Genomic DNA, 14,787 nt, shown 5'->3' with positions numbered 1-14,787 from the left:
AACAAAAAAAATCCCAATCAGGTGCTGATGTGTGAAAAGGAAGACTCACTGCTGAGCTGCAGGTCACAAGTTAATGTGAAATATATTCACCATGTATTTATCATTAGGAATTTTATATTCCATGTGTATTGAATTGCATTTGACATTCTTTATGTTCAGACAATCTGCTGTGCACTGACATTACTTTAGCTTTAACAACAGCCACTGATTGGAGACCATTTTCTTATAATTAGCACCAAATTACATGCTGCTTTCCAGGAAATGATTAGGAATTTACAGACCAGTGAAATAAAACATTATCAGTGCTCCTTGTCTTGTAAATGTGGATAAAAAATGTTTTCTCAGTAATGACGTTCACCTTCCTCCTTTAACAGTGTTCACTTCCTCGGCTGTGAACTTTCCTGCCCTTATTAAACTGCTCTTTTTTAAAGGCCCCACCCAGTCTAAAGGTAGATGTCCATGTGTTTGTGATTATAAAGCAGGTCTAGGTTCTATATTAATACTGTGAAAGTATCAAAGCCTCAGTCCACAGAGAAATGCACACAGCCTGTATTCAGAAACTGAGCCTTAAAACCAGCCATCAGGACTTCTGGAACTTTGTGATGTCACAACAAAGCAGTCACTGCTCTCAGCCATGCCCTAAGCCCCGCCCAACTGGACCCACCATCCAACCTTGCAGGATTTGGTTTCTCTGAGTGTTTACCTGAAATCTGCTATATTTTATTTTATATATTTTATATATAGTCAATCAGAAGGGAAGCTCAGATCCTCTCTGCTGATTGGCTGACTGACCTGCTGTTACTAGAGCTCCAGAGAGAAGCCTGAGAGAGGAGATGTAAAACTACACTGAGATGGTTTTTTGTCTTAAAACCACAAATATAAAACACAGTAAAAGTATAAAATATGGGATGTTTAATGTGCACAGAGTGATTCAGGGCAGAGAGAATACAGAGACCACACTTTGTTTTAAGTGGATGCATCAGTGTGTTGTGTCTCCATCTAAAAGCCTTTTAAATGAGGTAGTGATATTTTTGTTTGGAGCTGTAACACGCTGAGATGTCCTCCTCGAGACTCAGACCCCAAAAGAGGATCACAGAGGAGCAGACTAATCACCCCAAGATGAGACGTGGACTCAGGACAAATCCTGGTGTTTACCCGTCCACCCCGGTTTCTAGCTCCAAAACGGTCCTGACGTTCAGTCCTCCTCCAGCCTTTGGGAGGTTTAATTACTCACCGTTCAGCTCAGTGTCTGCTTAAACACACTGCGGCTCTAAACCAATTTGGCTTCAGACTGTCAGGACAGATCACAGCCCTGCAAATTGTCCAAATGAAATGATCAGAGGAAGATAAAAGCAGGCGTTTGGTCTTGGTCTGGATTTCTGTGCTGGTGCAGACTGTGTGGTTTTCTCTGCATCATCTGATAACACTGTCCACTCTAACTTGCACAGTAAAGCTCTTGCTGAGTGTGCATGCAGTAACACATGACTGCCCATGAGGGATTTAACTAGAGCAGCCTTGCTTCTGGCAACAAGCCCCTCTTACCTTTCGTAGCATTCTCAGGTGCCATCCAAGCCGATATATTTTCTTAACTGGCCAGGCCTGGGAGGGAGAAGCTGTCTTTGTATCTATAGAAAAGAGAAAAATGAAGCAGGTGTGAAAATGAAACTGCAGCTACAGCAACTCTGCACATTTACAGAGACAAGACTCCACCCTGAAACCAGAGGGAGGATCCGTCTGATCTCAGGGAAGAGATATCAGAGGAGACCTGCAAGTACTGCAACTGTGTTCAATACAAAAGAGGCTGAAAAAATCATCCCAGCAGGGAAATCACATGGACCGAAGCAGCAGGCGACACATACAGCTGATTGTACTCCTGTGAACACACTGTATGTTGAGCTCTGTTGTGTTGACACAGTTTTGCCCTATTACTAGATACCAAATTATTCTTGTTTAAAGACCCCCTATGATGAAAATCACATTTTACCTTGTTAACGTCCACATGATATTTTTCTATAATAAAGACATATGATGAGTGAAATAATCAGTCCACACCATGACTGAGTGTTTCCTCCTTGAACTGCAGTGAACCAATGACAGTGTCATAAAATAAAGATTTAGACAGTCAGGGATTCATACGTCACAGAAACCTTGTCAGTACAGAGCCGGAATTAGCATTAGCACAACCACTAACACTGTGTCAGCCACTGCCAGCTACAAGCTAACAAACAACATAAACTGAGGCTCAAACATGAGGCTGAGTCTCTCTGGTGTTTCCTCCTCTAACCGTCTTGATTCTCTCCTCTTTTTATGTGTTAAACAAAATATTAATCATAGCAGAGGATTTTCACAGTTTACAACACGTCTGGAGAGGAACCCCAGAGGAAAGAATATCTCACTTTATTTTGTCATATCACAAATCTTTCTCATTGTTTCACAAGATCAACATCCTCAATATCTCATTAAAACATACTTCTCTCGCTGTAACAAATATCTTGTTAGAACATGAAAAGGATCTTGTAAAAACAAGAAGTTTCTCATTATGAGAAACTGAGCTTTTTTTTTTGCTCTAATGTTTGTGTCTTTATTGTTTTCATTTGTGTTAAAAGTCCTTTGTGATGCAGAGTCTGTTTCTCAAGCTTTTCACTCAGATTTATCACCATATAATGAAACTGTCACTTCTGCATCACTGGAAGACGCTCGTCTCCTGTGAGGACGAAGCTTCAGACACATTAAACATTTTTATTTCACACTTTCTGAGATGTTGGGGTTTTTTTCTTAAATCATGTTTTATTTACAAAAAATAAACAGATGAGGTTTGATTCGTGTTCAGCGTCTTTCTGTAGGATGTTTTGAAATTACACTGCTGCTCAGATCAAACATGAAACATGAAAAGTCCATCAACACGCTCACTTTTCTCTCTGAACACTGATTCCTCTGCTGCACAATGAAGGATGTGTTTTACATTTCACTTAGCATAAATATTCACAAACCATCATGGCTGAAAAATAGATAAGATACAAAGTTAAACAGCACTAAAATGATTAAAAAAGATCACAAAGTCAGAAAGACAAAGAAATAAAGTTTTTTGGATAAGGGGTTTTTAGTTTGACACACGATCAGTCAGCTGCTGCTGCAGGTAAAGTGTCTAATATAAAATATAAAATTAAAAACAATAATAAACATTTAAAAGTATATTTTGAAGGCAGGTAAGTTAAGGAGGATCCACACAAACAGGAACAACCCAGTGACACTGGAGATGTGCACAGCTTGAACTTAAAATATCTCAGTTATTTGTCATTAGTCTCTTCAGATCCTAATGACAGCTCATTAAGTGCACATTAATTATCAACTTTAATGAATGAGTTGAAACTGATATCACAGCCGCCACTGGACTAGTCAGCTGGAAAAAATGTATTTATTATTTATTTATTTATTTCTTGTTACTTTATTTCCTCATTTCTTTTGATATATCATTATGGACGTCTTATATAAAGTGTTTCAAAAATACATTACAGAGGAATTTGTAATGTAGAAAAACATTACTACTTTAAAACACACACTGCTCATATTAAACACAAACCCAAATTCTGTTTATATTTTAAAACACACACGAGGACCCACTAAAACAAATCTTGGCAGTTAAGCCAACAAGTGTGTAGCTGCAGGACAAAAACATGACCTGGAGTACCAGGGGCACATGGAGAGCAAGGTGCAGGCCAAAACCTGAAAGCTGTGTTTTTAGACATAAATTAGAAGCCTCAGAAGTTTCCCCTCAGTGTTTTCTCAGGGAATCATTTCATTACCGAGTCTTTATCTCACACTACAATGATTCCACTGCCTCCTCCACCGGCTCTGTGAGTTGTCAAGTAGCCAGGGAAGATTAAAAGCAACGTGCAGCTCTGCAGTATTAACCTTTAAAGTTCTGTTCAGTGTTTACTGCCGTTTCTGTTCCTCTGTCCTGTTCTTGGCCGGTCTGGACGCAGGATTAGACCAAACAGGTTTCAGTGTTAATGAAAGCTGGCAAATCCAGGATGACAGCAACCCCCCAGAAAACCCCTTCAATCCCCCAGACGAGACAGAGAAGCTCACAGAGGAGGCCAACGGTGGCATTTCCTGATGTTTGTACATGTAAAACTGATCAAATATTCACACAGAACAAAACCACTCTGACTCCAGGTTTGAGAAAAGCTACATCAAATCGTCTTCTGCTCCTCCACCAGTACCACACACACCAGTAAAGACATCCAGTGTATTGACTAAATGTCAGTAAAATAAATGTCTGATGTTGCTTCAGGTGATTTTAAATCATTGACATGCGAAGTTCAGTTCAGTTCTTGTCATCTGCAGCCACAGTGCACAAATCTACTCAGTTCACTTCAGAGAAGATTAAATATCCTCTATTAAATATACTGTCATTAAAAACCACTTTAATCTGAAAAAGAATCTAAGTTCTGTTCCTTAAAAAAAACATCTATTGGCTTTTTGTGCTCATTAATCATTTTGAATGAATTTTTTAGGATGAAACTCTCGAATATACATTTAAACTATAACCTATAAACGAGGTTTAAATCCACAGAGTGGTCTCTCTAACTCCTGAACAGTCGATCAGTCTTTCATAGTCGTCCAAACCAAAATATCTTGACAAACTTAAGGCCTGAGTTTTCTGTGGATATTCGTGGTCCCCAGTAGATAATACTTCATGAATTATGTGAGCCTTTGACCTTTTCTGTACCATCAAGTTGTGCCAAAACTTTACACTTGTACCCATTAAATGTCAGCATGTGCTCAGTAACTCGCCATGAAATTTACAGAGCACATTCATGCTCCCCAGAGGATGACCTCTAATGACCTTAATGACCCTGTGATCATTTTTCCTGGAACCATGACCAGGCTAAACCTTCCACTTGTACACAACAAACATCCAAAGCTAATAGTCATATTTCCATTAATAACGTTTCTGATCATGTTTGTACTCCTCAGAGGATGAACCTTTTACTTTAGCACCACCTCAAGGACCAACCTCACATTTTTAGCTCCTAAGCTGCGTTCAGACTGATAACTGAACAGCTGACAAAACTGAATCAAAAAGTTCTGCCTCCTTATTCAGTCCAATGAGATCAGAGTAACCAACACAGACACTCATCAACTCCCACAGCAGACTGTCCTGCATGATCTCACCTGTACCTGCAGCAACACGCCCACACTGATGCATTTTTTAATGTGCTGTCATCTTCAGCCTGAATTTCCACTGAAAATATCTCAGTTTGTTGTTGTTAATATTTTCACAGATTAATTTTCTATGGGCCTCTAGCAGGATTTTAGGTCAAGACCCCACAAGAAGCAACAGGATGAATCAACAAAATAAGAAAAAACAACACACAATATTCTGAGGAGTTTTTCTCTCTGTTTGTTTTTTCAAGGTGAAATATTGATTTGTTTTACCTTCAGGTTTCAAACAAATAAGTCACAGGAGAAAACACTTCTCCAGGTTAAAAGTTAACTTTTTGTTTTAATCCTAAAGCTTGGTATTCACAGCTGTAGGACTTCAGCTCACCGAGACTGTGATTAGGGGAGTTAGGGCATTAGCTCACACAGGTGTTCTCCTCTGTACTTTCAGTAACATCTCATCACTGGCCAGAGGCTAAATGGAGATTCAGAAAATGACATTTCTACTGTCAGAGAGTGAAACAGGACTGATGACGATAGTACGAATGTAACTGAAAATATATTTGCAAAGGTTCGGCTGATGGGAAATTAATGTTTCAACAGAGAAGTCTCTGAGGTGCTGAGTGTCAGGAGCCGAGCAGCTGAAACCTAACAGGGCTGAAATGAGATTTCTGCGGCAGTGGAAAGGCTGCGACTGTGAGCCAGCAGTTAATAAAAGAGACGCTTTCTCTTCGTTAAAAATCAACTTAGCATTGATTTATGGCGCCGAGGGCTGAAGATGTGAGGGAGAGATTAGACCGAGAGTGAGCGGAGCTGCAGCACAACAGAGAGAACAAACAGCAGACGAAGAACAGAACAAAGACAGTACATACAAGTGTCATTGTTCCACAGCAGCTCAAACCTCATGTCACATAGTGTTAGTTTATTTACTCCACTGTGTAACTCTAAATGTGTCCAAACTGAACACAAAGAGGCAACACAACAGCAAACACAGTAAACAAAAAAACACAAGACATGAAAAGACGCAGATGAATCCTTTGAGGTTTTGAGTTCCTTCTGAGTTTATTTACACAGTTTACAAGACACAAAAAAAATCCCTCAAAAGGAGTGAAAAGGATTGTGCCAGCCTGAAAGGACAAAGATGATCTGTTCATGTTTGTTGTGTCCAGTCAACAGTCCAAAACCAAAACAAAACTGGTAAATATTCACATCTGAGAAGATGGAACTAGAGAATCTTTGGGCATTTTGTCTTTTGAATTAAATGATTAGAAAATTATCAAAATAGTTTAAATATAATTTTCTGTTGAGTACTTGTTAAATCAGCTCTGGTCAACTTTTTCAGTTCACACAGACAAGAGGATGAAGAAGAGGAGAAACTGCAGGAGGTCTTAAAAAGTCTCCATATCAGTCCTGAGTCTGAGTTGCCACAAAAATTCACACAGTTAGTGGTTGTTTACTGAGCTACAAAGATCCACTGGATAATTTACCTGGCGAATAAACCAGCCTTATATATAGGTACATTTCTTTACGCTGACAGGTCTGCAGCCAAGGGTCAGAGGGTCTGGTGATATTCTATATTTTTCTTCTTGTCAATAAATGACATGAAAAAACCAAAACCAACACTGAATGTCTCTTACTAACAAGTACTGTGTATATTTCTACACCCTGATGCATCTGACTCCACTGTTGCCAAAAACTATTCAAAACACATCAGTGAGTTTATTTAGACTCAGTCCCACACACACCGTCCTGCTGCCCCAAATACTCACTAGAGAACCAAACGTGTTTGGTAAAAAGTAAATTGTCCAGTTATTCACCTGAGATTAATGAGCCTTTTTAAAATGAAACTGTGTATTTATGAGGTGATTTTAAAGATTTAACCAATGGGCTCTAAGCAGAAAACCACAGACAGTGGGGAAGTCAGAGTGTTGAGAGAGGGACGAACAGACAGTAGAGTCCTCGTTGTCCTGCTGATGAGATTACTGTAAACTTTCTGAAAACCGCTGCATCTCTCTAATCTGTTTGTTTATTCCCTCACGAGTGTCCAGGCTGTGTGCCAGTCTCTCTCCCTCTATCTCCTCCTTCTCTCCTCTCACTCAGGCTCTGTGCTGGACCAGCGGCCATCCTGGGACCTCTCTCCCTCTCCTGCCTGTCGGTGCCTCTTTCCAGATGTTCTGGATCTGGATCTTTGTCCTCCGGGAGTCCCAGCGTCCTCTTTGTCTCTCTCTCCCTCTGTGTGTTTGTTTCTTTCTCCTGTACGTGTGAGTTTTGTGCTTGGTTTTGCCTCTTGTGTGTTTGTGTGTGTCTGGCATCTTTCAAGGTCCTCATGATGTAGAGGAGGACATGTGGCTCAGGTCCTTGTCTGTTGCCGATACCTGGGAGTTTCTCAGCATCCTCCCAGATCTCATTCTTCATTAATGTTAGTCTATGATGTTGTCATCACACTGTAAATCTACTATGATTCTCTGTTGTGTGCACAACATCTGCTGCTTGTCTGTCCGTCCTGGAGGAGGGATCCCTCCTGTCACTCTTAAACCAGTCAGTTTATCCTCCTACTTGTCCAATTCAAGGGACTAACGGTGCAGAGGGCTTTGTAACGCTGTGCAGATTGTTGAGCACCTTAAGACAAATTTGTGATCTGTGATATTGGGCTGTATACATTAAATTTGACTTGACAAACACATTGTTGGTTTTGGTTTTTTCATGGGATTTGTTGACAACAGGAAAACTACAGAAAATATGGCTTAACTAATCCCATGCTGTCTCAGTCAAGAAAAGTCCTTGAAGCCATCAGATCACCCTCACAACTCAACTTTCTGTGGTAGAAACAGTTTCAGTCACAGTTTTAGACGTGGCCCCCAACAAGGCGGTTTATTAAACAGTCCAAGCAATAAGGTTTTAATTCAGTTTAAGTTTCATAACTTAATAAAAAGACAAAAAGCTCAGTGTGAGAGCTGACACACAGTTAATGAACCACAGTATTAATTAGGCTCTTCAGCAAAATGTGACACAGTGTGATGGAAGTCATATGAAGCATGAGACCTAAACATTCACTGAAGCTGCATCGAACAAAAACATCAGATCTGTGTGGAGCTATGAGGAGGCTGTCCTTCCTCACATGAATACATAAAATCCATCAGTTCAAGCTTTTTTAATCTAGTTATGTTGATGTGTTTTCTTCCTCTGTGATGGTTCAGTGGCACCTGCCAGGAACCATTTGTGCATAAGTTCCAGTTTCATTTTGCAGAATTTGTTGAAATTCAGTTCAAATCTGCTCTACATCCGGACAGAGACCTGGCTATAGGGATCTTCTCGAAACTCTTAATGTCATGAAGACAATGAACTGGTTAGTTCACCAACAGAAAACTAACTTGTGATGGTTTTGATTCAAACATGATAGTAAACTAAAAACTGAAACAACATAATCATAAAATACACCAGCTTTTTGTGTCCAGCCCTGGTAACTTGGTTTTAAAGGCTGTTTTTCTGTAGCTACAGTTGGAAGAACAACACTGATCAGCTGATATCTGACCCCTGTATGCGTGTGTTTACCTGCACACAGCTCCGTGTCCAGGAACTATGTGACACTCCCCTCCTTGGCAGTAGTCGGGCTGGAGGACACACAGGCTCTGACAGGGCAGGCCGTCCACCGACAGGAAGCCGGGCTCACACAGACACTGGGCCTCCTTCGTCCGGCCGTTCACCACACAACGGGAAAACTCGTCGCAGGCCAGGAATTTGCAGGGATTGGCCTGATCGGCTAAAGAGGAAGAAAAATGTAGAGGACATTAGTATTCATGAAGAGTGTGTACACACCTCCCTCACACCACCCTCCCCTCTCCTGGAGATGCTGAGGAGTGTTTGATTTTAATGAGATCCTCAGCTTCTGGTCTGCATTGAAATGTAAGATTTAGCCCTCTGGTGTGGACAGCTTCCGAGACTAAACGTCAGATACACTCAGGGGAAATTAGCATGTTTGGAGGGTTTCATGGATGAAATGTACGCCATGTGACGGCACGACGTGTGGTCAGTATGTGTCTGTGTAACTGTAAATCATACATACATATGTATGTGCATGTTTGTGTTTGAGTCGGGGTTTCCTCTGGGACGACATGGATGCACAGAGGGAGAAAGTAACAACAGCCTCTCTGATCTATCATCCAATGCATTGTTATCAGCCTATTTCATCTTATCACAGATATATTAGCATCAGTTTATGTTGACTGGTTTAAAATTGTGTTGCCTGTATATTGTTTCTCCACCAGAGAAGACTGAGTAGTTTCACGGTTCTTTCACAACCAAATCTAAGAGACATTCAAAAATGTTTATGTTGTGTCTTTTTGTTAAAATAAAAAATAATTTGCTTGATTTACTGTAACAGTCAAACAACAGTACCAGTACCAGCCTCCACTGTCAGTCAGGCTGTAAAATCAACAAAGGACATTTACTGTACTTTAAACCTGCATCAATCAATATCTTTCTGTTGCCAATGGCTACATGTAATGTGAGAGCTGTCGCTCATAGAGACAAACCCACAGAGAATTACAGCTACAGTTTTTCTTTTAGTTTACAGTTTTTGTTTTACTGCACATTTACTGTCTGGTTCACTCTCTTATTAAACTCATTTCCAGCTGTTTTCAGCAAACAGTTACAAAGCAACATGATCATCCTATAGGAGCTGTGTTTGTGTCCGCCTGTTGAATCTTAGACCAGTGTTCCCTCTTTTTTAGCTCTGTTCTTGGTCTCCACCAGCTCCTACGGGAAATATCTGGCTCTTTAGCTGATAAATCCTCCAATATCTCAGTGTAGTTTTACATCTCCTCTATCAGGCTTCTCTCTGGAGCTCTAGTAACAACAGGTCAGTGAGCCAATTGGCCAATTGGCTGACTGTTTTCTAAGTGATCCAATAAAAATATAGCAGACCCTGCAAGGTTTGATGGTGGGTCCAGGTGGGCGGGGCTTGGGGCATGGCTGAGAGCAGTGACTGCTTTGTTGTGACATCACAAAGTTCCAGAAGTCCTGACAGCTGGTTTTAAGGCTCAGTTTCTGAATACAGGCTGTGTGCATTTCTCTGTGGACTGAGGCTTTGATACTTTCACAGTATTAATATAGAACCTAGACCTGCTTTATAATCACAAACACATGGACATCTACCTTTAGACTGTGTGGAGCTTTAAGGATCTAAATACTTAAAAGCCTCTATTCTATCACAATGGTACAATGTGATTGTTTCAGCACAAACTTGATCCGCAACAAAGATTTTGCTGAAACACCATTGGCCTCCTCTGAGGAAAAAGATGTTGCAGCAGCACTTCCTCTCTCTGCTGCTCACTTCTCATCTTCATCACTATTATTCCAGCCCTATGATGTTCTGTGCAATCCCACAGTGTATTGGTGGATTTGACATATAGACCTAATTACTCAGTCTATTTGAATGTGTTTGTGATCTATGCTCTCTGCCTCCAACTCATCTGTGGAGAATATTACAAGACAAAGCTTATTGGGTATGAGATGCATACAAAGAAGCGCGGCTGTAACTTATTATAAGATGCTGGTTTCTGTTTTATCACACGCATAAAAAGGATGTCATTAAACATCACTGGACTGCAGCTATAAAATTAATGAGAATATTGAAGCTTTTTCCCATAGTCTGAAGTTATAAAAATGCAGTTGTACAATAAAGATTAATCTTGCAGGTTGGATGTTAACACTAAGTCCAGTCCAACAATAAAACAATGAAATTACATTGAAAAAACCACTGGAAATGCACATAAGTATATACATTGTATCTCCAAAACAAATTTGGTCTACATCAGCCACATATTCAGTGTAGCTGAAACCACGCAATTATCCATCCTAATTAACCTAATTACTGCATTTTTCTGCTTTATAAATATCCAATTCAGACCTACATTTATCAGCCAAAGAGTGCAAGAAAATTTTTCCAATTTTTTCCAGATAAGCAAGCTCTTGCAAACACTGTGATGATTGGTAAAATTTGCAATAATTCTTGGGATCACAAGATTACAAATAAGTCTTATTTATCCCTGTGGAAAAATGATTTTCAAGACCAACATATTTCAAAACCTTTCCACAAATGTCCCAGCCTGTGATTTCCCGCTGCTCAAATTGTTCCATACCTGGTTCGATGTCCAGAGAGTGGGTGTCGATCTGGATGTGCAGGTTCTTGGCGGCGGCAGAGCAGAACTCCTCCAGGACGCAGTGGACGGCTTCAGTGATGTTGTACGGCACCGACTTGGTGAACTTCATCTTGCTGTTGACGACCACGCTGCCCTTCCTGAAGTTGAGGATCTCCAGTTTCTTGAAGCCCGTCAGGTTGGCCTGCAGGAACGGCAGCAGCTGCACACAGAAGCAGAGAGTTTGTCACTTTGTGTTGAAGCTTTTTTGACCCTGAACGTCTCTGAGACTGAGTGGCCCTCAGAGGAAAGAAGCTGTTAAACATTTGACAGTTAATTTGATATTAACGATCAAGTGTTTGGTTTCATTTATCACATCAACTGTCACACATGAGAAGCTGCGTAACTGATCCACACAAGGAAGACCTAAGAGCAAAATTACTGAAAAGATTCTCCCATCCTCAATCAGAGATAACAAAAACCTTTACAAAGGAAGAAAAGAGAAACAGAAAAAAGGGAATAAAAATATCTAAATGCAGTTTGGGGGTGATTAAATTGTCTTATCATGAATTCCTCTTCATCTCTTCTGTCTAAACTGAGTGAGGCCATAAATAACTTGCTGTTTCCACTGTTCGGCAGCCACGAAACAAACCTGGAATTTCTTGTTTTTGTTTTTCAGCTTGTTAAAATGGTAATTGATGCATTGTACATGGTAATTGATACTTGTACATTGTATTATTATAATACAACAAATACTATATGTAATCTGATGTCGAGGTGTTAGACCTGACTCAGGTTGGTGGGAGGTCGTTAGTTTAAAGGTTACTGCAACGCTAAAAATGTAAAGATGTGGACTAAGTGACAATGCATCACAATTACAGAGACACAATAATGGTGGAAATGTCAAATATAATCCTGAGAAAGCTGCTAAAAACCCACATGATGCACTTTTTATATTGTTATCTCCTGTTTTTAATTATGTAGTTTTCTTGTTCAGCACCTTGTAACCCAAGTTTCCAGAGGTGCTCTATAAATGAAGTTTATTCACTTGCTTACTTCTTCTTCACTTATTCCTTCCGTCATCAAGGCCATTTTTTAAGAGTCCTGACTTCAGGACACCACATCAACAAATTTGTATCTTTCAAAGTCCAGATAAACTCACACACTCTCCGAAGAGCCTCAGAGGTGCCACATTTCTCAACAGCACAATTAAACTGAAAAAACAACACTCAATAATTTAGTATTTCTAATCCCCATATGCTCACACATAATTACCTCTACTGATGCAGTTAACAAAACTGTTCAGCCAAATGAAGGTAAAATCTATTCAGAAAAGGTGGCTCTCTTAAGGATTCAGAGCCCTTTTCTAACAAGGCGATATACAAGCCAGAGCCAATATGTTCTATTCATGCGATAATTAATGTGTTCCAGTGTTTACATGAATTTTTTACACTGATGTCAGTGACAACAGACCTGAGGACACAGGGAAAGAGCAGGTGGCTGGAAGGATGCAGGTTAAATTCCTCAGTTTACACAAATTAAAAGCTTCTTTAAAAAGGTACCATAAGCCTAACATTTATCCTTCAAATGCATCAGTTGAGAGGCTGAGCAGAGATCCGCTGCTGAGGTCACTTGATCTGAACAAAAGGAGGTGAAACCAGCAGGTTTCATGAAACCATTTTCTGAAGGAACATCCTGTAACACAGAGTTAAAGACCGTCCACGACAGAGAGTGGCTCAGCAAAATTCATCCATGCATATTTGTGACACAGATGGTTCTAAAGGCTCGGTGATGCCTTTTGTGCTCTGAATTGTTGTTTTGTAGATCATTTCATCCAATGAAGAGTCATGGAAGATGGGAGTGAAAGCTGTGCAGGCTAGCAGGCTGACTCAAGTGTCACGCTCATCAGCTCCGTCACATACAGGACAATAAGTTCACACAGTGTCTCATGAGTCTCTGGCTAGAAACAAGATTTTATTCTGACAGAGGAGGTTAAATAAAGCTGAGCAGTGACACAGAGGCAAGAAGCAACAATTAGCTTTCTCCACGTTGGACTCTTCGCCCCTGTGTTCCCTCAAAGGTCACACTGTCAAGACAGATTTCTGCTGCTCAACAGCACAAATTAACATCTCAAACTTCACCTAAGTTGAACTCGGAGTAAAAAATTTGCTTTATTTCACCACCACAACTAAATCCACTGATTACAGCTAATCCATTCATTAAAATGAACTGAATTTACCATCAAAGGTCAGGAGTTTTAATGCAGTAAATGGTTTGATTCACATCCACACTGATGTCTTAATATCTACTTGTGAAAGATTTCTATCAACATGAAACTGTTTTGTTCTGGGGGTGACGAAAAAGTTTTTCAATATTTAACTCAGAAGTTTTTATTTTATTAGAAACACTGAGCAGTGGCCTAATGTAAAGCGGCCTCTGTTTTTATCCTTTCTCACACAATAATTTATTACAATGTCTACGTTCTGATCGGCTTCTGTTTTAATTCGCTCTCAGCTGTTAATTGTCAGTACTTGAATACTGTAATTTTCCATCAATTGCTTCAGGTTTTGCCTTTTTTCAATCTTAAACTGGATGAAATAAGCATTAAAAAGGAAACCTGGAATGGTAAGAAAATAACATGAAGTGGAGGCAAAAACTGCAAGGACATGAAGAGGAGCAGCCATATTATAGTGGTAGAAGAAGACATTATTATGTTCATACTATGACCATAATCACAGAAGAAAACAAAGATCAAACGTTCAGTTTTTAAGCGTATTTGTTTTCAGTTTAACCATAAGTTCAGGTAAGGTTCACTGTTAGGTCATTTAATAATTTAACGTCAAGCATCTGTATTGTTTACCTGCAACATAACAAATCCAGATGCTTGAATACTGGACACAATGAATGTTTGAAAATTATGTGAATCATTTGTCCTTCACAGTCACCACATCTGAACCTGTGGGCTGTTGACCTATCTGTATCTTATGCACTGATTTAGGTTTACATGTTAAGTCCTGCTAAAAAATACAACCTGGGAAATTTAAGTTTGTCTAGAAATAGTCTATACTTGCTCTTTAAACATACAGTAAACTGTCTCTCTTACACCTACAGTGGTTGACAGGATGGTAATGATTTTATTCTGTAATGACCCCTCTGGAGACTCTGGATACATAATGAACACAGTGACCGATTTCAACTAAAAGAAACATTTACAGACTAGACCTTAAACACGTGTGTCCTCTCTTTGATGCATCACTGCATCAGAGCTAAGGTCTATGAGATCTTTCCACCTGTCGCAACTTCAGCATTTGTCTCTCTTTCTTTTCAAGGGCTCAGTAAAAAAAAAAAAAAGTTCATCTTTGCCTATAATCTCATGTAATAAAGTTAACATGAGACAGTGTTGAAACTACACTACTAGTTTTGTTTTCTATCATTTTATCATATAGAAACTTTAAAGATCCCATGTTATATGAAGTGAGATTTC

At 39.7% G+C, this 14,787-nt stretch overlaps 1 protein-coding gene across 1 annotated transcript in view; it reads right to left on the bottom strand.

The window, feature by feature from the left end:
• Positions 1-14,787, bottom strand: part of LOC139612447 (titin homolog) — a 59,317-nt gene that overhangs the window by 2,517 nt on the left and 42,013 nt on the right. Inside the window, exons 14-16 of the mRNA XM_071468028.1 lie at positions 11,307-11,526; positions 8,719-8,926; positions 1,543-1,625 (exon numbers count right to left, since the gene is read on the bottom strand). Of these exons, the coding sequence (XP_071324129.1) occupies positions 1,586-1,625; positions 8,719-8,926; positions 11,307-11,526 (468 nt within the window). The 3' untranslated portion in view covers positions 1,543-1,585. The remainder of the gene's footprint in view (positions 1-1,542; positions 1,626-8,718; positions 8,927-11,306; positions 11,527-14,787) is intronic.

This window comes from Trachinotus anak, unplaced genomic scaffold, assembly GCF_046630095.1.
Source record: "Trachinotus anak isolate AG129_WGS33_773 ecotype Australia unplaced genomic scaffold, CSIRO_AGI_Tana_v1 ptg000031l, whole genome shotgun sequence".
In the NCBI taxonomy this organism is placed as follows: Eukaryota; Metazoa; Chordata; class Actinopteri; order Carangiformes; family Carangidae; genus Trachinotus; species Trachinotus anak.
This window is presented reverse-complemented; position numbering and strand designations above follow the sequence as displayed.